Source organism: Egretta garzetta, unplaced genomic scaffold (genome assembly GCF_000687185.1).
Source record: "Egretta garzetta isolate BGI_Z169 unplaced genomic scaffold, ASM68718v1 scaffold447, whole genome shotgun sequence".
NCBI classification, from domain to species: domain Eukaryota; kingdom Metazoa; phylum Chordata; class Aves; order Pelecaniformes; family Ardeidae; genus Egretta; species Egretta garzetta.
The window spans coordinates 587,211-607,799 of record NW_009260397.1 but is presented as its reverse complement, the minus strand read 5'-3'; the positions used below and the strand labels follow the sequence as shown (position 1 = coordinate 607,799).

The following is a 20,589-nucleotide window of genomic DNA, read 5'->3' as shown; positions in this document are numbered from 1 at the left end:
AGCCTCAAGGTAGTGGAATGTGGTATCACAGCAGGCGGCAGGATTGCATGCCCTATCTACAGATATGTCCAAATGAGATGTATGTAATGACAGCATGCAGAACTATCCATAGTTTTTTTAGAAAATGTAGGATGCAAGCACAAGCCTTAGCCAGTGATACTGATAAAACAAAGAAACAAATCCATTTCTGCAGATTGTCAAGAATTCAAATGCATTTATAAGAACAGTTTTCAACAGAAGTGGTTTTTGCCATGGCAAAATCTGAGCTTTCTAAAATGGAAGTTTTGTAACATAGGTTATAAATAACGGGAGTTTTCAGATCAGCTAGAAGAAACTCAGGAATGTAACGAAGAATCAGGAATGTAGAAGCATCTCAGCAGCAGTTACTCAAACTTGTTTCAGAAAGCATGTTTGTCCCACAGTCATTTCCCAGAAAACAGTCACCCTCCAGTTTCAGAGAACAAGCTTTTTCTGCTGCAGTGCAGCCTAACCATGGTGACTGTCTGCTTTTGCTATGCAATAATTTTGTTTATTTTGCAGATCACACTTGGCCAAGAAAGAGCTCAGCAAGTCCTAAGTCCAAAGGGCCAGGTTATTTCCAACAAATGGCAGCTGATGCCATTGCATACACAACCTTGTATCAAGGCTTCCCCAAATGCCCTGCAAACTGGATTTAAACAGCAGCCTGCCACTGCAGGGCATCTGTTGTGGCACTACAAGAAGTAGAAAAGTCAAAGTCTCAGTTCAGCAGTAATAGGATACAGGTTTGGCCCCAAACCAATCTAATTCTTAAAGGAACACAATGACTCTAGATTTTTTACAATCACTGCCTTAGCTGCACCTAACACATCGGCATCAGTAACGGCTCAGGAAAAAGGAGCGCAGAGCACATCCCAGGCAACTTTTGGTGAAAGCCCCATCAGCCAGTGAGAGTAATATACATTAAAGTCATGATCCTTTGATTTAAGCATGATCTAGCTATCGCTTTATTCCTTGAAACTAGACTGTCCTCAAACTACTGGAAAAGAAAGGGTGCCTGATACCTGAAATTTCAGCCTTTCATTTTCTCTTTGATGCATTCTGTATTTTAAGGTTCTTACAAATTGACAGGAAGTTTCAACAAGACAAGTAGCTGAGTTCAGTTACTGTTACTTGTGTTTCAAGGATTTCATAAACAACCCTAGAGCTTGACAACATCCTGGAATGTTTGGTTTTGATCTTAGTCTATCTGATGTGATGTATTAGTCCATGCTGGCAGGTGAACGCCAAAACCCCCTCATGCATAGGTACAGGCACTCTTAGCTGTTCCATATCAGGTACGGATTTCTGAGAGGTCATTAACCATCTGATTAACGGTAACTTTAAACAAGAGTAGCAACAGCATGCCCTTTTATTAGAGTATGACGTGGTAAAAAGCAAACTGGAGAAAAACAAGCTTGCTTGGTTATTTAACTGTTTTGTTTTTTTTTTTTTTTACTCATAGCTTCATCAAGGGAGTGAAGAAGACAGAAAAATCTCAGGAGAGCTTTCCCACCATCCCTTTTTGCAGTAGGAACTGTGCAGGCAAGAAAAATGTGTGACTCCATATTTATTTATTTTAGTTGTGCTCAGAGTTTTACAGGTAGCATCTTCCCTTTAGACCTTCTCAACAGAAATATAAAAAAGTTTGAAGCCGTTTCCCCATTTACCCACTCATCTCCAATAATCAACTGAAGTGAAAAGCAAAAACATCTTTTGTTAAAAGAAAGAGTGGTGAGTTTGTGAGGCTTATCCCAGTCTAGAGCTGGGCTTCCTGCTATGGCACAGACCTATTTGTTTGTAACTTAGAAAACCCAGTCCCCAGAGTCCTGTGACTCCCACCTACTCAACAGGAAACAAATCTCTTCTCTAGCAGTGACAGGGACATTCCCAGTAGCTGACACTTGCAGGGGAAACACTTCCTGCAGCTTGAGTGAGCTGGACGTTCTTCAGAAACTCTGGGTACCCAGTCTGTCTTCACAGGATAAAGAGGAGGCAGGGAACAAACTCTTCAAGGCAGAACAGACTCTTCAAGTAAGTACTGCATGTCCTGGTAGACATGCCTGTCTTAGCAGACTGCTGCGGCATGAGGCATTTCGGTCATGGCTGTAGAGAACTGTCCCAGCTCTGTCAATGGAACCACAGGTAAATTTGTTCTCTTTCCTGTGAGAAGTCCCTGAGTTGCAGACCTAAAGTATCTTCCCCCCAAACACACCTCAGTGTCACCAGACCACTGAAAAAAGGAGCCGGGCCACGTCAGTAGCCTGCAGGGAAGCCACCTTTCCGGGAATCGGAGGCTGCAGCCCATCCTTCATCTGTTCTGAGAATGGCCTGCACAACTGCACCGCCGCTCACCCGTGTGGTATTGTGTTTTCTCTTCTTTAGTTGTTCTTCCATACCCTGGAATGCAGAAGTGAATGAGGACAAACAGGAGAGAAAAACTGCATACATGCTGTAATCTGTGACCTGCATTCTCCGTGACTTCCCAAGCATTCAGTGCCTGTACTAGGTAGGTCTAAAATTCCTCCTCTCCCCTTGCCTTTCTGGGATGCCCTGCTTTTGAAGAGGTGGAATTGAGAAGATGTGGCATTTGTGGTTTATTCAGTGTGAGCTACCGGTACTATTCCTGGTCACAGAGCATTTTGCCTCAACTATTCAGCCAGAACTGATGGATCCTGTTTGGGAATGGGGGAAAACGCAGGACTTGTAGAGGGCAGGGCATCCTCCCCAGTGCAGGCAGAGACCTCAGCTATTACCTTAGTAAGAAGCTTATGAAAGGAGGATCTGATGCATAGTTTGATGAAGAAAACCACCTTATGTCAGTGTTTTCCCTAATATAGAGAAATGGGATCGGGTACGTACAAAGACTGTATCTGTCTCACGCCTCTGGGATGTGTAATTCCTCGGGGTGAATGAAGCTGCCAGCTCAGGCGAGTGGTACGCAGAGCGGGGCAGATCCTGCCATCAGCTCTCAGGCTGACAGTGCTGCGCAGAGACCTTTACTGTGAAAATATTTTCAAGTTTGTTCTCGGGTCCCTCTGTGCATCCTCCCTCGCTAGCTCTGTGCCAGTGCTTCAGGATTCATCGTGCAGTTGCACAATAGGACATGAGTTTCCTGAAGGTCACTGTATTTATGCTGCTGAGTGGTTTGGGCCCTGATGCGGTTTGCTATTTTGCAAGTCCTTTGAGCCAAACAATATTGCAGTAAGATACATACCCTCTGTTTCAGATGTAGGTCACGCTTGAATGTACTAGGCTTCAAACCCATGTGACTGAGACTAAAGGCACACTTTGAACAGCTTATTGTGACCCTCTACTTGACCTGTGCCAGCTCACCTAGGAACATTTGGCAAAGCTTCATGATTTTCCACATGTGCATGTCTTCCCAACACTAGGAACCCAGCACCATTACGAGAAGTTCACACACACCCCCAGGCTCTAGCTAGACAAACCTCCTCTATTTGCTGCTCAAGCTCCGTGATACTGGGAAACAGCTGATCATGAACTCTGGGCTCTTCCACTGCTTTCTTCACATCATAACCAAACCAGATGGAATTGATGATCGTCTGTAAGAAGCAAAAAGCCTTAACATTAGTCACTTGTCTTCAAAGAGGCCTGACCTTTGCAGCAACATAGGCAGAGATGTCTGAAGAATGTTTACCAGAGCACATTAAAGGCATAATTTCCGGATCCTGCTGCTTTCAGCAGTCCCTGTCTTGACTAAGTGAAACACAGGTACATTGCAGCAAGTCAGCTTGTATATGCTTAGGAGGATTCCCACACAAAGAGACCATGAGTTACTAAAATTAACATAGTAAAAGGATCAGATCCTCAAGCTATTGTAGTTGGATTTGTGCTGCTATGATTAAGCTATAGTGCTGGCTTAGACACACAGCAGTTGCCTCAGCAAACATACAGCTACGGCTTTCCGCTACTGCACAACCGGTTTCTTTGAACCTGGCTCATCTCTACATGCTTAAATTGCAGGTTGGAGCTGCTGGAAGTGAAAATAGCCCCAGGATCAAGGACTCAGAAAGCTGCTTGTAGCAGTTTTTTTATGGAGAATTCTCCTCTACCTCAGCCAGAAAGCAAGATCCAGCCTGGTGCTCTGAACTGCTGTGTGTGCTGGCACAGGAGACAGCTTTCTCTTGCAATCCCTTTTGGTCCAGCTGGGCACTCAAGTGGCTGCCACAGCAGCTCACAGAGAGCCTGCCTGTCAGATGGCCTGATGCCATGCCTGGCCTAAGTTCTTAGCTAGCTTCTCTGTGACACTTTCATCCAAAGTTTAGGATCTTGGATGGGAATGGCCCTAAACTAGGTAAAAAGACAAGTTCATGGAGGTCCAGAGAACAGAATTCAAAGCTGAACTGAAGCCACAAATCTTTCACAAGTGGTAAGAACAACTTGCCAGAGATAAAAACCTGGAATCACTGAAGGAAGTAATTTAAGACACCTGTTGTAGCTCTGGCAAGAGTTGGTGTTGGAGGTCTGGCCCTCAGAAGGCCAGGCAGGAACCTCCCTTTCAGGCCCCATCGCACAGCAGGGAGCCACAGCCATGGTCATGCCACAGGTGGAGACTTGAGCCCCTTGCCCCAAACACTGCCTCTCCCCCACCTTGTTTTGCCTCAGCCTTGTCCCCAGTTTGCCCATACCATCACATACCAGTGCTGTTGCTGTAGTTATTTTTGTTCCTCCAGAAGCACCAACCACCATCCTGACCTTTTTCATTTTATCCACCAAGATGGAGGGGCACATAGAGGACATCGGCTGTTTACCTGTTGGGGACACAGATGCAACAGAGGCTCAGCTTTCCACCTGCAGCTTACAAACTGCCAGCTCCTGCTCCATGTCTAAACCTAGCACCTCAGTATCCACCTTCCTGACTCAGCTCACGTGTCTCGTTCAGCCCTTGGGGATCCCACTATCCCCTGTACCCATCTCCTTGCTCCTGCAATGCAAAGCTCAACCCTGGTCCTTCATGCAGAGGCTGAAGGTGCCTTCCTCCACAGTCCTGTCCCAGGTGGGGCTGTCTACAATGCAGCTGCCTCCGATACACCACGGGACTTCCCTTCCTGCCCTTTCAGTTCCCTTTCCCTCTCCACAGCATGGGGTATAGGAGGGTAGCAGAATCCCAGCCTGCTTTAGCAGCAATGAGATGGTCTGCAGGAAGCAGTGGCGGATCAGGCAGGGACCTTGAGTGAGGTACGTGAACTGGATCTGTCCAAAGCTGCCCTACAGCTCCCAGGGCAGGACAGGGAGAAGGCTGGACAGTGCCATCTAATGCTTTGCAGTCAGCTCCTACTGCTGCCTCCCTCTTAAATCAGTTTGAGGGAATCTTTTGCAGTCCTAATTAATTTCATTTGACATGTACTGAGCTCCCTGGGAAAGGATTTCTAGTTGTTGGAAGGAAGCATACACAAGAGTTTTTCTTTAGACAGCCTCTCCTCCTTCAGGGTACACCAGGGGTGGCTGGTTGTGTGTTTCTGACAGGGATGCCAAGTGACTCGCTTTCATCCTTGTCCTCTGCAGAAAGCCCCAGCTCTGTCCCTGATCACAGACATGCTGCACCCTACCTTACAGACACCACAGCATTACTATGCAAGATGTAGCCAGAAGACTGAGTCAGGAAGGTACTTTACAGCTACCTGGTGCTATGAAATTTGCTGGAGAAGGAGGGAGCCCAAATCCATTGATTATGTAAGGTGAGCTGAAGTCATCCATCTCATCATTAAATATGATTCCACTCACGTTGGACCGTACATCAGAGCCAAAGCTAGACAAAACAAGTTGGCACAGACATGTCAAAACCAGAGCAAATCCAGGAAGACCTTCAGCTGAATTACTGCAATGTGAAACCTGGGATTTGATTGGAGCAACTCTCCACTCCCTCCTGTTATAAAGGACATTCTGTCACCCCTTGGGGGAAGGAAGTGGTTTATACCGTGAGTACACAGCTACACAAAGAGGAAAGGCAGCCCAGAGGCCTGCTGTATAGCTCCCCTGCCAAAGGACCCCAAGGGGAAAAACAGCACAGCAGCTAAGTACAACTAATTCCCCTTCCAGCTGGGCAGCACTGCACTCCATTCAGAGGCAGCATAGCTCAAAGGCTGGCACATTTGGGAATGACTGGGGTTATGCTTAGATGTGTCAAACTGGAGACACATGGACAAAAAGAACCTTCACCCCCCAGCTTCAGGCCATACACGCAGAACACAGCTCCTCCTGACAGCGCTCAAAGCCAAACACTGCACTTCCAGGCCAGCTGTATTAGCTCAAAATTCCTTCCAGATGCCTGGGAAATCAGAGCCAGCAGCGATACCACTGCTTATGAGAAGATCCAGATGCAGTGAATGTTTTCTTGGTGGGTGAACCCAACATAAGAGAGGACACGTTTTGTCCTCTGACCCAACCACACAGGCCTCAGTGTTAAGAACTGACCTGCAAGCTCAGCAGGAGAAATGCCCATCAACAGTGCTGCCCACCACTACCCCGCTAGAGAGGTGACAGTTCAGTCATGTTTTATACCAACCACAGAACCACCACTAGGAAGATGGCAAAGGCCTACGTGGAAGTAATGTCTGAGCTCATACTATTGGTTGATGGTGCTGGTGGCGGACACAGCACTGCCGTCATCAGCCACAATGGAGAGGTGGGATGTACCGGCATTATCTCCAGTGTAATATACTGGCTCATAGTAGTCAACGGGATGGGAGGTGTTGTCTGTGATTTTCCTCCGGAGACTATCCGCAAAGAACTCAGATGTCATGTTTCTGATCGCCTGTCAGAGAAATCCAATGCAGTTACTCAGCAGATTAAGTTTAAGAGACATGTAGTTATGAGGCTGATATCCAATACTTCAGACCACAGAAGAGTGGCAAATCCCAGCAGTGAGGCTATAGTTTTCCAGCAGGGGCTTTCCTCCTTCTTGAAAGATGGACATTGTACCAAAGAGCATGTTAAGCAGTCACAGAAGCAGCTGTTACAATGCACCCCTCTGTGTAGGAAGTTAACCAAGCATCCATTATTGCAGATCTATGGAAAGCTGTCCTCAACACTGCTGTAAGGTGTAGGCAAGCAGTGTTACACTTGCTTCAGAGATGAGAGGAGAGGGATCAGGTTGAGAGGACTAGACCAAGGCAAGCTCTGATCATTGCTCTGTAAGTTGCAAATTTGTGTCCATCAAGCTGGGCTGGGCTCAGATCCTGCTGCTTTTGGAGAGTCACAGAAGTAAAAGCACAAAGTGTGAAGTTGGGTTCCTGCCTCACCCCTTCCCATCCATTGGTCCATTTACTATAGGCAGGACTGTGGTTAGAGAGCCATAAAGATGCTGGCAATGTCATCTAGTGAATAAAGGCGTCAAACATTACGAAAACAGGGATGGTTAGCCCTAAATATACTCAAACGCTCCAGTTGAATTGAGGATTTTGTTTTTCCTTACAGCAGGAAGGTTTCCTCCAGTTATATCCCTCAGAGCTCAGCCATGAGTCACATAGGACTTCACATTTTGATTCAGAGATATTTCAGTGCCAGTCAATAGCAGGTGGCACAGAGCATCCCTGACAAAGTTTAGTCACCCAAAAACCTTAAGCCATGTTCCAGTCAACCTTGGTGTTGCAGAAAGAAAAGGCTTTTGCCAGGTACCTCTGTAATGCTGACAAATTTTGGATCTCCCAGTAAAGTCCTCTTGGCGTAGGCAAAGCGAAAGGCCTCCACAATGCGGTGGTAAGTCAGCCCTTTCTCCTCCAAGGTTTTGATGCTGTCAGCAGAGAAATTATACCCTGGCAACAGAAGACAAATGATTGTGAACACAAAGGAAAGCAATGGACTGCTAATAAACCTGTGTCAAATGGTATAACTGTAAAGCTCAGCCTCTACAGAGATGCAGTCACTGAACCGTCCTAATCTCCACATGGAGAACACAGGAGCTCTGGTAGTTTTGAGGACTGTGGGAGTCATCAGCAGAATTTATACTTGCACAGATGTTTTCCAAAGAAGCCTCAAGTACAAGTTAGTTTCCACCTATGCAGGTGCCAGGGAAGTGCCCCAATCAGGAGCATATTTTTCCTCTCGCACCTGTATTTTGAGTAGGAAGGTGACATCCCTGAGTTTACAGCAGAAGAGGAATGTTACCGCATCTCAGAACCCTCCTGGGATCTCAGACCTCCCACCTGCTGGAGGGCTATCTAAGGAGGCCCAGCTCCCAAAACAAAAAAGGCACTGTCTGTGGGGCTCTCCCAGCTCCTGCTGCCTGGAAGGCACTACTCAGTGGCACTCTCACCTTTCAGAATGTTGAAAATGAGGGCTAGCACTGGGCCACTTAGGGGGGCACTAGGTGTGTAGAGGGTAAACTCCCCAAGTGTGATCTCTATGGGGTCTTCGATCACTGTTGCATTGTAGTCCCGCAGGTCTTCCAATGTGACAATACCCCCTGGAAAAGAGAAGGAAAATATAGATGTAGGCTTGCGTGATCTCTGGTGGGAAGAGGAGGTAATACTCCATCACCATGCATCACAGCAAGGACAGGAGGGAACACAGACAAATCCAAAAAGTTGCAAGGTAAAGAAAGCAAAGATAGGGTGTAGAGGAGATGAATTTATTCCTTGATAGATCCAGCTGAGGCTCAGATAGCCTAAGCTTGAAGTTGGGCTGATTTACGGCAGCCAAAAATTTGGTTGTCCATCTTTTTTTACAAAGGACACCAGCAATGTCAGGTACATCATTAAGAGTCCTGTTTACAGGAGGAGGATGCAGCTTTTGGGTGCAGATGCTTCGTGCTACACGACAAGCAGAATAATTTATATGTTCCACTGCCTTTCTCATCAGAATGGGGAAGACAGCAATTAACCATCACAAATAAAACCAGTAAATGACTTACATGAGGTTGACTGAAGCCAGCCAATGCTAGCTAGTAAGGGTAGGATACTACCACCATCTAGTGGCATCCAGAGATTAAACAAACTCAGAGTTTACAGGACCACGCAAGTAATGTTTTAGGTAGGAACTTATTGGTTTCAGGCTCTGTAAACAGTGTGTATCTACTAAGCTATATCCAGAAACACATAGACTTGTTAGACTATATGGTACAGAAACACGCAATATATACTATCCATTTCTGACAGTTTCACATGCATCCCTTAAAGTGCTAATGGCTTCTCTTGGGTGTCCTGTTGCCACATATCTCAGAGGCAGCATTTCAGGCAGCAGACTTGACCTGCTTCCAAGGCTTCTGCAGGTCACTGGCTCCTCCCTGGATGCTGAGCCGCAGCAGGCAGGTCACTCATGCTGTTTTGGACAGACGTCCTTTTTCTCACCTACACTGCGGATGTCATCGATGATCTGTTTTGCCAGGCTTCCTGTGTAAAAGGCATCTGCTCCTTCACTGGCTATAGTCTCATATGTGTTGGCTAGTTTAGGCATCTTGATGATATCGCCCTCATGCAGAATTTTCCCTCCTCTGCAGAACACTTCACTAACAGAGAAAGGAGAATGAGAAGATCAGATCTGAGACAAGTTCAAAACTATGTGTCCCTGTACCATCTGACACAGTATTTGAGTGTTCATGCCAAAGGCTTCTTGGAGAGAAGAGAAACTGCCTAAGCCATGCCCCAGGGGTCCTGATATCATGCACTGGGACATAAAAGTGAACAGTGGTTTCTAACCTAGGATTCCATATTGCTCAGAATTTGCTCAGTGAAGCCTGCAGGAGGGAGTGTCAATATTGTTCACCAAGGCAGGCCACCCTCGCTACCTGCCTAAGGGGCCAACAACTGCCTCAAGATGCCCAGGAGAGGCCATAGTCCTTGAACTCAAGCAGTTCTGTTCAGAGCACAGCCTATGAAGTTATGAGGCTCAAAGCTTCCATCCCTGCTTGTCAGAGCACTTTGAGGTAGACATTTCCTCTCTAGCTCCCTCATCATGGATCATGAATGTGCTGCTGTGGACCTGCCAGATGGAAGTACAGGAGAGAGGCCCAGGCTGTACATCCCAATTGGATTGGAAACTAACCTGCAGCTGGCAGAGATTGTAAGGAAAAGAGAGGATTAAGCATGATCTCCAGTAGGGCTGGATATAGACATCAAGGGTTTGACTGTGCAAGGAAGTGCAGGAGCATTTTAAACCCTTCGTGTTCATAGTCATCACCAGAAGTGGATGGTCAGAGGCATTGCTCAAGGAAGGCTGACTGCAGAGTAAGAGATGACCCAAACTCCCACTGCCTGACTGATGAGATGTTCAAGGAGACTCTGCAATCGCCCCAAATGCAGGTAAGATTAACTTAGTGCACTTACAGCATGAGGAAAAGCTGGGGATTCAGGAAATACATTGCCATCTGACAGATTTATCCCAGCATGCATTCTAATTCCACCTTTGCTCAGACAAATGGACTTTAAAAGCAAAATTTATCTCCCTTTAAAGGTCAGGACTGAACATTCCTAAAATTGGCCACATGATTTAGCACCTTCAGGTAGCTGGAATAACATCAGCAGGTACAGCAAGTACAGTCACTGGAGGGGAGGCACGCTCCTCACAGATGCTACGTTACACAGAGACTTTTAAGCTAGGATGCAGTTACCCCAAATTTCTCTGTACAGAACAGCAACTGCTCCACCTACCACAGTGAGGGATTGCTTTCAATTGACTCCTCTCTTGATTTGATGGCTGCTGCGAGGCCTTTCCCAATAGGGAATCCTTCTCTTGCCAGCTTGATGCTGGGCAGAAACAGATCTTTCCATGCCAGTTTGCCATGACGTTTGTGAGCCAGTTCATACCCACGGATTTCTCCTGGAACAGCGATGGAGAGTCCTCCTGGAGCAGATAAGGAGCGTATTAGTCTTCCACAGCAAGAAAAGAAAGCGATTAATGGAGTAGGAGGTAGAGCAGGCTTCTCCATCAGCCCTGTTTTTAGGCAGGGATTACGTATACTATGACCAGCTCAGTTTATGCATACAATGCTAAAAGAATTATTCTATCTGACATTTATGCCTACGTATTCTGAACTGTTAAAACACCTCTATCCTCTTGCTGGTAATTCAGGTTTTTGGGTCATTTCCCCTCGGTAGGCTCAGTACCAGAGAAAAGCTGCTCAGAACACAGAAGCTATCACAGCTGCCTACAGTTTCCAGTCCTTCAGAAGAGAACACACAGACTAAAAGGACACAGACTGTGTACATACTTAAGCCAAAAGCTTTGTTGCAGCATTGTAACTGCAATTGCAATAGATGGACTACTACATTGCACAGTAATGCGGCAGTTTGCTTCAATCCTGTTTTTATTGACATGTCCCAGAAGTTCAACACACTTCTCAAACCCCCTCCAATGCGCTGTTCCTCCTTGCTTACAGGAGTAACCATGAAGAGAACTAGTTAGTATTGCTTTCTCTTTTTGATTAGAAAATACTTCACTGAAAGGAAATTTCTTCTTTTTCTCTGGAGCCACTAGTTGAAACCACCACAAAAGGTATTTAGGGAGGACACTTGAACTGACAAGAACTAAGTTAACCCACAAAAATCTATTCAAAAGAGATGGAAAGGAAAGATGGCAGATATGGAACAGGTTGTACTCCAGGCTTTGGATTCACCTGCATCTTCATGAAGTGAAAAGCAGAAAGTGATGAGGTAACCAACTAGTTTGAAGGACTTTTTTTTAGCTTCCTTGTCAGGATGGAGTTTGCAGATTGTGTAAAGTGGAGGTGAGAAATCCTGTAGATATGTAAGAATCTAACCATAAGAAATGTTCTTAATTCAGACATGTCAGTAGCAGCTAATGTTGGAGCTCTGTGGTCCCCCCAAAGCAGTGAAACAGCCTTTGCCATACCTTTCAGAGAGAGCTGTGTGTTGTTCCCAAACATGTCCTCCGATGCTGTTTTTGGAGCCACCTCTCTTGCATTAATGATTTCCACTTTTCCTTTAATGACAGAGCAAGGAACATGATGTTTAGCTCTGGACGCAACACACAGGCATGGTCTCTGCTGAAGATGTCTGATCAATGTGAGCCAGTTTCTTGGCAATTATTTTGAGGACATCATATTCCCCCAGCAGCTGTGAGAGTCAGTCTTTTACCTTCACTCAGAAAGGATAAATCGCCTGCTTTAGATAAACAGTTCTCAAACTGTTCCAGCTGCATATGGCCCTGTCCCTTACCTGTGCTGCTGTAGATGGTAAAGAAGAGGCCCCCTCCAATGCCCATGCTGTGAGCATTCATGAGTCCTACACAAAGCAGAGCTGCAATTGCAGCATCCACTGCTGATCCACCTTGCTGAAGGATGTCCCTGTGCAGCAGAAGAGAAGGCATCGTATGGTGACAAGTTACAGTGTCTCAGCTACCTGTGAGCAGTGGAGTCACCTCGTCAGAGCAGCTATGACAGATCCTCTAACACACATTTGTCCACACTCAGCCTATAGTTTTAGGAATAGGAAGTTTTCAGCTTCTGTAACCTTAGAGAATACATCCTAATGGTCTAATCGCAGACCAGATCAGCCCTCATTAGAGGCACATCCAAACTAGCTTGAAAACACCAAGATGTGTCAAAGTACGTTTGGGGACAGGCATCCCAGACAATTCATTACACATGAGAAATGACAGCTCTCTGAGGAGCCTGAAATCTGCAGCACTTGCATCTAGAACTGGAGGACAGCTTGATAAACAGTTTTCAAAAGGAGCTGGAAAAGCACCTCTCATTCCCATTGCTCATGCATCTAGGGAATCTTTGCCTACTATGTTGTCTTTGAGCAACTGCAGTAACATTGGTCAGGCATGGTAAAAGCCCAGATTTTATTATGGTCTCCTCTTTCTACACGGAGATTAGAGATTGTCTGTGCTGGGCAAGTGCCAGACTTGCACCTGGACATCAGGGAAACAACAGTTTTGTCTTGCGCAAGAGCTGCCACAGCTAACAAGAGTCACAGCACAATTAGCGGGTACCTTCCAATTATTGAGCACTGCCCCGCGTCTGTAGCCACAGCCGCCCTCTTATAAGTGTGCGTGTCCCTTGAGTCAGAGCGCAGCCCGAAGAAGAGTCCCAGGAACAAGATGAGCCCCAGCAGGGCTGCAGTCAGGACTCCGGCCACCACATAGCGCTTCTTCATCTTCCTGTGGGAAGAGACAGGATTGTCAGCCTTGGTGCTTCTGGGGCACATGGGAACTAGGGAGCAGGTGATCAGGCACAAGAGCAGTCTCTTCATCTACCTTCTTACATATCCACTGTTCCCCCCTCTACCCCTCTGCAGCCAAGAACTCTGCACATGGAAGGGTAGTTTGGGAAGGAGTGGCCAGGAGAGGTGTGAGCCCAATTCTGGCCTTGACAGTTACATCAGGGTGATGTCCTGTCCTGAAGTGAAGTAGAATATCAAGAGGGGAGGGGATGTTCAAGGTGTCTGGCTACTGTTACCTTTCAGTGGTGGTAGGAAAACCGATTGCTCTTTGTGACTTTACGCTCTGAGGATTTTAAATGCTCAGCAAGCATTTAAGTTACGGTTCTGCTTGGCAGGATAGCGGCCCAGTGTCAGACTGGATTTGATCTAGTTCCTAAATCAAGTCAACAATACCAGTCAGAGACTTTTTACCAGATTCCCCCATCCAACACACGCTGGCAGGCCCTTTTCCTCCTTTGTAATGTGGTGGAGCCAAGGACCGCATCCTGCCCACATCCTGGAGGTAGGCTGGCTTTGCCAGGTTAGCAGCTGTCTGTGTTGACCTCTTCCTCCCTACTTCGTAGCCACATGGTGAGCCTGTATATATGACTTCTGCCCATCTTTCCAGCCCTTGCTTTTTAGCAGGTTTCCATGAGTTCTGAGCTGTGGGCAGCGAACATCCTCCTCCTCCCCATAACCTCTCACAGAAAGGTCTCCCAGATATTTCCTCACTCAGATTCATATAAAGACATGTTCATATCATGTTTTCTATGAACACGGCTGGTACCATTTCCCTATGTCCCTGCCACCTCTGTGCAGAACAACCATTCTAACAACTCCAAAGCTTTTACCAGCTTCCCCTTTACCCATTACTGCCACCCTATTTGCAGAGTGATCTACTTCAGTGAGCACCCCAGGGACTCCTGGAAGCCCTTGGTAAACCGATCTGAAGCGTTACAGCAATGAAAAGGCCCCAAACCAGCAACCTGTCTTATAGCAGGTAGGTAACCTCATACATCAAATAAAAGCAGCAGATTCATAGGTGAGAAGGGAAATCCAAGCAGCACAACATAACTGGTGTTAGTCATCACTCACATCACCTTCAGAGAAATATTTTTTTTTTAAAAAAAGTAATTTTATATAATCTGCTTTTAAATACCATGTCTGTGAAGGAGTCTCTGCCCAGAAGCATGTCAATGACCAGTGCAAAACACATCTTAATCATTAGCAAGCAACCTTGGCCAAAGTTATTTGGCACACCCCAGGGTGAGCACAGCACCCCTTCCTGTTCAGGGCCCTGGGTCAGAGCACCTTTCCCATGAGCCTACCCCTTGTAGAGGGCAATGGCCAGTGCTCATGTCTCTATGTGTCGCAGTCCTGCACACAGCTGCTCTTGGGGTGCACAGTGTTATTGCTCATCTGTCCCAGCACAGGACACCACCAAACTCTCCAGCAAGCATATTCCAGATACACACCAGGATGAGTTGAGAGCTACTGAGGGGATAGAGAGTCACTGCCACCTTGTTGGGACTGACAGTTCAGGAAATACAGCTTGAACAGCTACTCCTTGACCCACTTCCTTTCCCGTTACAGGACTGTTCCAGCAAAAAAAACCTTAATTCATCATATTGCCTTCAGGGACCAGCTTCCCCCTATGTAGCACAGCTTTGGCTTTTTGCCGTGACTACTGTACTTGAGCAATAGCCAAGATGCCCTTTACCTTACCGAAGCACCTGCCATCCTCAGAGACGAGCTAATCCATGGCATTGTGGGTGAAGAGTGGATCCACCAACCCCACCCTCTGTGGATGTTCAACAGCCCAAAGTAGAGCAAACTCCAGCAGTCAGAGCAGCACTTGGTGCCTTGCAGCAGCAGCACATGCAGGATTCGGGAGCAGCGAGTATGCCAGCACTGAGCTAACTAGAAGAAACAGGCCAGGCCAGCCAAACCAAAACTTTTCTCAGAGGGAGGAGATTAGCCAGCACTGCCCCCTCAACCTCACCCCCACTCCTGTTGTTTAAATTAGGAGATATACATTTGCTACCCAAACCCTGCATCTGAGTCTCAACCTGAGCACTAAAGATGTCCATCTCCAAGTAAAGCAGCTCAATTCAGGGTGTAAATCTTCTGTATGTGCTGTTCTGTAAACAAATGTCAACCGAGGCCGGTAAAAGGTAAATGGATGAAACCTCCTTCCAGGTTCTAGAACTTGATTTACACTCAACTACTTTTAAAAGAGACCAGTGGCGTGTTTGCAGAGCAATGACTGTGCAGGGAAACAGAGAAGCCATTATATCCCCAACAATAGCTCACACACAGCCTCAGAGTTTAAAGACAGTTTTGTTTGTTGGCAGAGAGAGTTCAGCTTCAGCACTGGCAGTCTCCTCCAGGCTTCACAAGAAATGCCATGGGATCTTTTATCTGCGCCCCAGCGAGGCAGAAGGTACTTTGTTTCATCTGAAGGCTGCTCTATGCTGGGCTGTCCTGCAAGCCTGGGGTGACTCAAGCCCCGTAGCTGGCGTGTTAACCCATAGGCTCCTGCCTCACTGCCGTGCTCCTGTAAAGATTTACTGCCTTGTCAGGCAACTTATTCTGAGAGCAGGAGAGGAGAAGGGGAAACCTCGGTTGGTATCTCTGCTCTCATCTTTCACCTCCTCTCTGGGTTCAGATAACACTCGTGAGCATCTCCTAGACCCATAAGAGCTCCACTCTGAGTGCCCAGCTGCCCAGTGAGTGCACAGACCTTGAAAAGAGTCCTCCACCCCACTTCATACACCTCAAGAGCAGCTCCCGGCCCATCACCAGCCCCCAGGGCGAGGATAAGACACACACCTGCCCCGGGGGGCAGGAACAAGCACACAGGCTGCAGTGAAGAAGAGACACTGATTGCTGGGCACTGCTCCTGTGCTGTGCTGTGGTACCACCTTGCCCTCTGGGCTGGGCCTCTGGGACCCAAGTGGGGCCAGAAAAAGTGAATGGTCTTAATAAAAGTGCATCTGTGCAATCTGTCAGATTGACCATGCTAAGGAAGAAGCAGATGTATGAGCTAAAGATCTACAGCTTTCTCATCTGCAACAGTACAGAGAGCAAACTCAGCTGAGAATAATCCTCTCCACCTTAACTGCCAGCTCAACTCCCATAAGTTCCTTAACCTATTTCAGGCCTGACCCTAGAGGAAAGCATCCCTTGCATGGTCCTTACTGTCTTCCCAACTGTGGCACAGCAGAGCGCCAAACAGGCATTTTGTTTGCTGTACAGCAATCGGGAGATGGATCAGGAGCCTGTAGATATCCCATTCTCTAACATACCTCTCCATCCTTGCCCTGTGCCCTGGGTCACCCCACCGCAGGAACAGATGAGTTTTTGCACCAATGGTCTCCTTGAGCCTTGGCTCTGAAGTCGAGTTCCCACTACGATTTATTGTTGGGAGTGGAGCAGCAGCTGCAAGCCATCACCTGGGCTGGCTCCCCAACTATTATCTGCTGAGGCTGGCTTTAATCTCCAGATCTCTGCCAAATCCAGCTGTTTGGAGGCTTGGCTAGCGCTTCAGTCCCACAGTGCTGCTTGGCAGCAATAGGTCTCCAGGAGAGAGAGGCTATAAAACCATTAAAAGCAATATGATTATTTCTCACTGTTATAAAGGCCCAACAGCCAGTCCTAGTCATGGAATTTAAAATGTAGCCTCATAGTCTGAATTCATATTAGGAGAGAGGGAGGACCAGCAAGTAGCAGAGTTATGCTTGTACGAGCAACCCCATTGCGCTGTATTCACATGTGTCACAACATTCACAGCATTATTTAAACATGACACTGTTCTTGAATTAAGAGAACCCAGTGCAACAGGCTAGCTTGTATCAGGCAGGGGATACAGGGTCTGACATCTCTGCCAAGAGGGCTGAGGTGCTGTGTAGAGATGAGGAACCTGGTATGGTCAGGGAAAGTGCCAGGAGAACTGAAAGAGAGAAAGGAGATGTACCAGCCAGAAAGCAGGGGAGAGAGAACAGTGGGATACCGTAGGATCACAAAGGAGTCCAGGTATGGTCAGGCACCGCCTTGTTCTTGAATGAAGTGGTGAAGAAAGCATGCACTGACAATGCCTAAAACTTTAACCACAGACTTTAACCAAACAGGCTTCTGCTTTAAACTCATCTTGCAACAGCCGCATACCTCGGCACCCAGTCCTAAGAGTTCGTTGTGCTCCCACCCCCAGCCCAGTAGCCAATACTTTGCCATTAGCTTTGGGACATGCACCCTTAGTTTCTCTAGGCAGCACACATTACGCAAGGATAGATCGGACATCTTGAATCTTGTCACAGGACATAGGCTATGCTCTTCTGATAAAACTCAAAGTCTAATCTGTATCAATAACGTTGCCATATTTAAGTAATTAATAACAAGTAGTTGAAATAAAAATGTCCCATTACTGGTCCAGCATTACGTGACAACCTGACGAAGGTGCTTGCAACAGATCACACAGGTGGAGCACCTCTAAGGTATATGAGACTGTAAGACAGCTACTTACCCTGACACTGCACACTTCAGGATCAGGTATGCAGAACTGATCACTGACATCCTGTCTTGCTACAGGTCTAGGTGCTGTTTGTCAGGACAGCTACTTATTCCCAAGAGCTGTTCCCAGGGGGCCAGGCCGTATACAGAGGTGAAGGAGGAGGAGTTATATCCATCCTTTTGCTAATGGCTGGTGATGGGGTCCTTGTCAACCACCAGGCTGGTGCTGGCTCCCCATGCCATTATCTCCTTGCTTTCCTTTCCCTGGGAGCTCACAGAGAGGTAGTGTAGTGAAAAAAAGCAAATTATTCCTTCATCTGTGGGAAGCCCTTGCACTAGGAGTCTGTGTGCACGCCCAGTTAACCCGAAGACAGTTTCAATCCTCAGGTATAACTGTGCTAACCCCACATTCTTCCCTCAGTAGTCAGTAAGGACAACAGCCAGCAACTTCGGCTTTCATCTCTGGGAATATTCCAGCTCATTGGCCTCTGAGCAGCTAATTAACTGGGGCTATCTGCTCCAAGAGAGCTTGCACTGAAGAAAATTAGGACAGAAAGTACACTGGGACTGTCCATTGCTATTTCTGGTGAGTTCAGCTGTTCCTTCCACTTCCAAAGGAAGAAAAGTTTCCAATTTGTTTGCTGTTCTCAGTTATCTGGTTTTTTACTTTGCTTATATACCTAGCAGTTCTGTAAGATTTGGTATGACTCTGGCTGAGTACAGTCTTTACCCCTTTCCTATTAAAACTGGTTGTCGTGCCTTCCAGGGCATGTTAAGCCTTCTCACACACCAGATCGAAAGCTTAGGTTGCCCATTCCCCATCAACAACTCCTTCATTACACAGTTTACAGTTCTTAGGTTCTGGCAGGCTAACATATGCTATAATTACCCAAAGGCCAGAGAATATACATCTTATACAACAAGGATTATGTAAAGATTACAAAGATAGTTGTAACATCAAACCTGCTTCCCGCCTACCAGGTTAGAGCTCTCCAATTGCAATGGGGTCTTTGCATCTCACCCCAAATAGTCCCAAAGTAGCGGTGGGTGAGCTGGTGCAGGCTGTACATACCTATACTCTTGGAATGAACTGGAATGGCTCAGATGCAATATTTCTACCCACTGACAGGTTTGCGTTAGCCCAAATGGCAAAAATCTTTCTAACTTTGGTAGCAATACGCTCACACCTTCTCTTTTATGGCTTTGTTAGGAGAGACATAAACTTCCTGAGCACTCTCCTTTTGAGAACCGTCCCAAAAGACAAGGGCTTGTTTCCCTGTGCCTTCTGTCCTGTACTTGGGCACACGGGTCTGGTCCCACACAAGCCTCCCCATGCAGCCTTGCCCTGCAGTTATTGCAATAAGACATGAACTGAAGCCATTTGAGATTCCAATTTACAAGTTCATGTACTAAATATCTTTTCCCCTCGGGCCTTTTACTATGACTGGTAGCAGCAGTCACCAGGATGCCTCTCATCAGGACTCTGGTTCTGCTACCAACAACGCAGGCAGATAGAATCTCTTATCAGGTACTGATCTTCATGGTGACTAGCAGGCATTTTTTCCATAACTATTTCTACCTTCTCCACATGATGCCTTCTAGAGACTTCAAACAAGCTATTAACAACCACCTCTTGTATCTAAGGAAATAATTCCCAATTCAAGTCTTACTCAGATGTCTGTAGGAAACTGTGACTCAAATATTGAAGTATCTGGAATTCAAAATGAGCAGATATTTTAAGTCTAGTCAGTCTAGGCCACACAATGAGACAGGAGTTGTGTTCTGGCATTAAGCTGGAACTTAAAACTATGAAGTTCCTGTACTTATCCATCATGAGATATTTAAGTTGAAGTCTTATGGGGATTTCATCTCCACCAGTGATAAGGGAACTAAAGCAGAGTTCAGCCAAGCCCAAAGAGGCTTCCAAATTCAGATCTAGGCACTGGTCCTACCTGGAGCAGGAGGACAGAGCAGTCCCTGGAGAAATGCAGTATCTCCATTCAACTCTGCTAAAAGGCTTCCTCATAGCCAACGCCTCTGTGTCGGTTCCCGTCCAGCTGGCCTGTGCCTTGTGAGACTTGCTGCCTCCCCCCTCAGACGCAGGTTAAAAGCCTTTAGCACCCTCTTTGTTTAACCCGGCATTGAGAGCTCATGTGCATACAGATCAATTTTAAGGAGAAAGGCCTCAGTGCAGATCAGTGGTCTCTACTTATTGCTGTGACATCAAGCCAGAGATGATCTCCACCCAACAGAACTGAGTGGAAAATCCCTGAACAAGGCAGGCTGTTCTAGCTGGGTTTCAGGTATGCTGCTCACAAAAAGAGCTATTATAATCAACATTTGCATCTCCTCCACAGTCATTAGGTTTTCTGAAGCCTAATGGTATGTAGTATTCTGTCCAATGTAAACTCTGAGTTCACTAAGAAAGAGATAATAATTTCCTCCTGAAGCAAGTTTTTTCCCAAAAAAAGTTCATGTTTTCCTGCAGAAATTTTAGCATCAAATCCAACATTTTTTATTTTAAGACACTTCAGTGTAAACCATGAAGCAAAAAAAGGCTGAAAGGTGGAATAAGTGCAAAACACCCCATTTGACATGGTTTTCACAATGCTTTCTAGTTGGGGACCTCCCAGAAATCCAGAACTGGCAAACTCAATCTCAAAACCACAAGTTATTAAAATAAAGTTTTAGAAACTCATTCAGAACATCGCTGTTACATTCACTCCCAATTTAAAATAAAAATGTTTCATTAAAATAGTTCTATTCTCCCAACTGTTGCAAAAGATGTTTTCAGAAGCTCTTATGCCATTGAACTAGAAGATGTTTATTAGACCTGAGCTTATTCAGACTGGTTAGTCAGGTCCTATCATTCTCTTTTGGCAAGCTTTCATCTGATATATTAAAAAAAGTCACATTGTCCCATATTCTGTTGAAT

At 46.3% G+C, this 20,589-nt stretch overlaps 1 protein-coding gene across 2 annotated transcripts in view; it reads right to left on the bottom strand.

Moving 5' to 3' along the window:
- Window positions 1-1,820: 1,820 nt before the first annotated feature.
- GGT1 (gamma-glutamyltransferase 1) overlaps window positions 1,821-20,589 on the bottom strand; it is a 45,648-nt gene continuing 26,879 nt past the window's right edge. For both annotated transcript variants that reach the window (XM_035898569.1, XM_035898568.1), the window contains exons 2-13: window positions 12,937-13,104; window positions 12,156-12,283; window positions 11,830-11,919; window positions 10,629-10,821; window positions 9,330-9,487; window positions 8,297-8,446; window positions 7,660-7,796; window positions 6,609-6,796; window positions 5,664-5,791; window positions 4,681-4,793; window positions 3,471-3,584; window positions 1,821-2,418 (exon numbers count right to left, since the gene is read on the bottom strand). In XM_035898569.1, the coding sequence (XP_035754462.1) occupies window positions 2,275-2,418; window positions 3,471-3,584; window positions 4,681-4,793; window positions 5,664-5,791; window positions 6,609-6,796; window positions 7,660-7,796; window positions 8,297-8,446; window positions 9,330-9,487; window positions 10,629-10,821; window positions 11,830-11,919; window positions 12,156-12,283; window positions 12,937-13,100 (1,707 nt within the window). In that variant the 5' untranslated portion in view covers window positions 13,101-13,104 and the 3' untranslated portion in view covers window positions 1,821-2,274. The remainder of the gene's footprint in view (window positions 2,419-3,470; window positions 3,585-4,680; window positions 4,794-5,663; window positions 5,792-6,608; window positions 6,797-7,659; window positions 7,797-8,296; window positions 8,447-9,329; window positions 9,488-10,628; window positions 10,822-11,829; window positions 11,920-12,155; window positions 12,284-12,936; window positions 13,105-20,589) is intronic.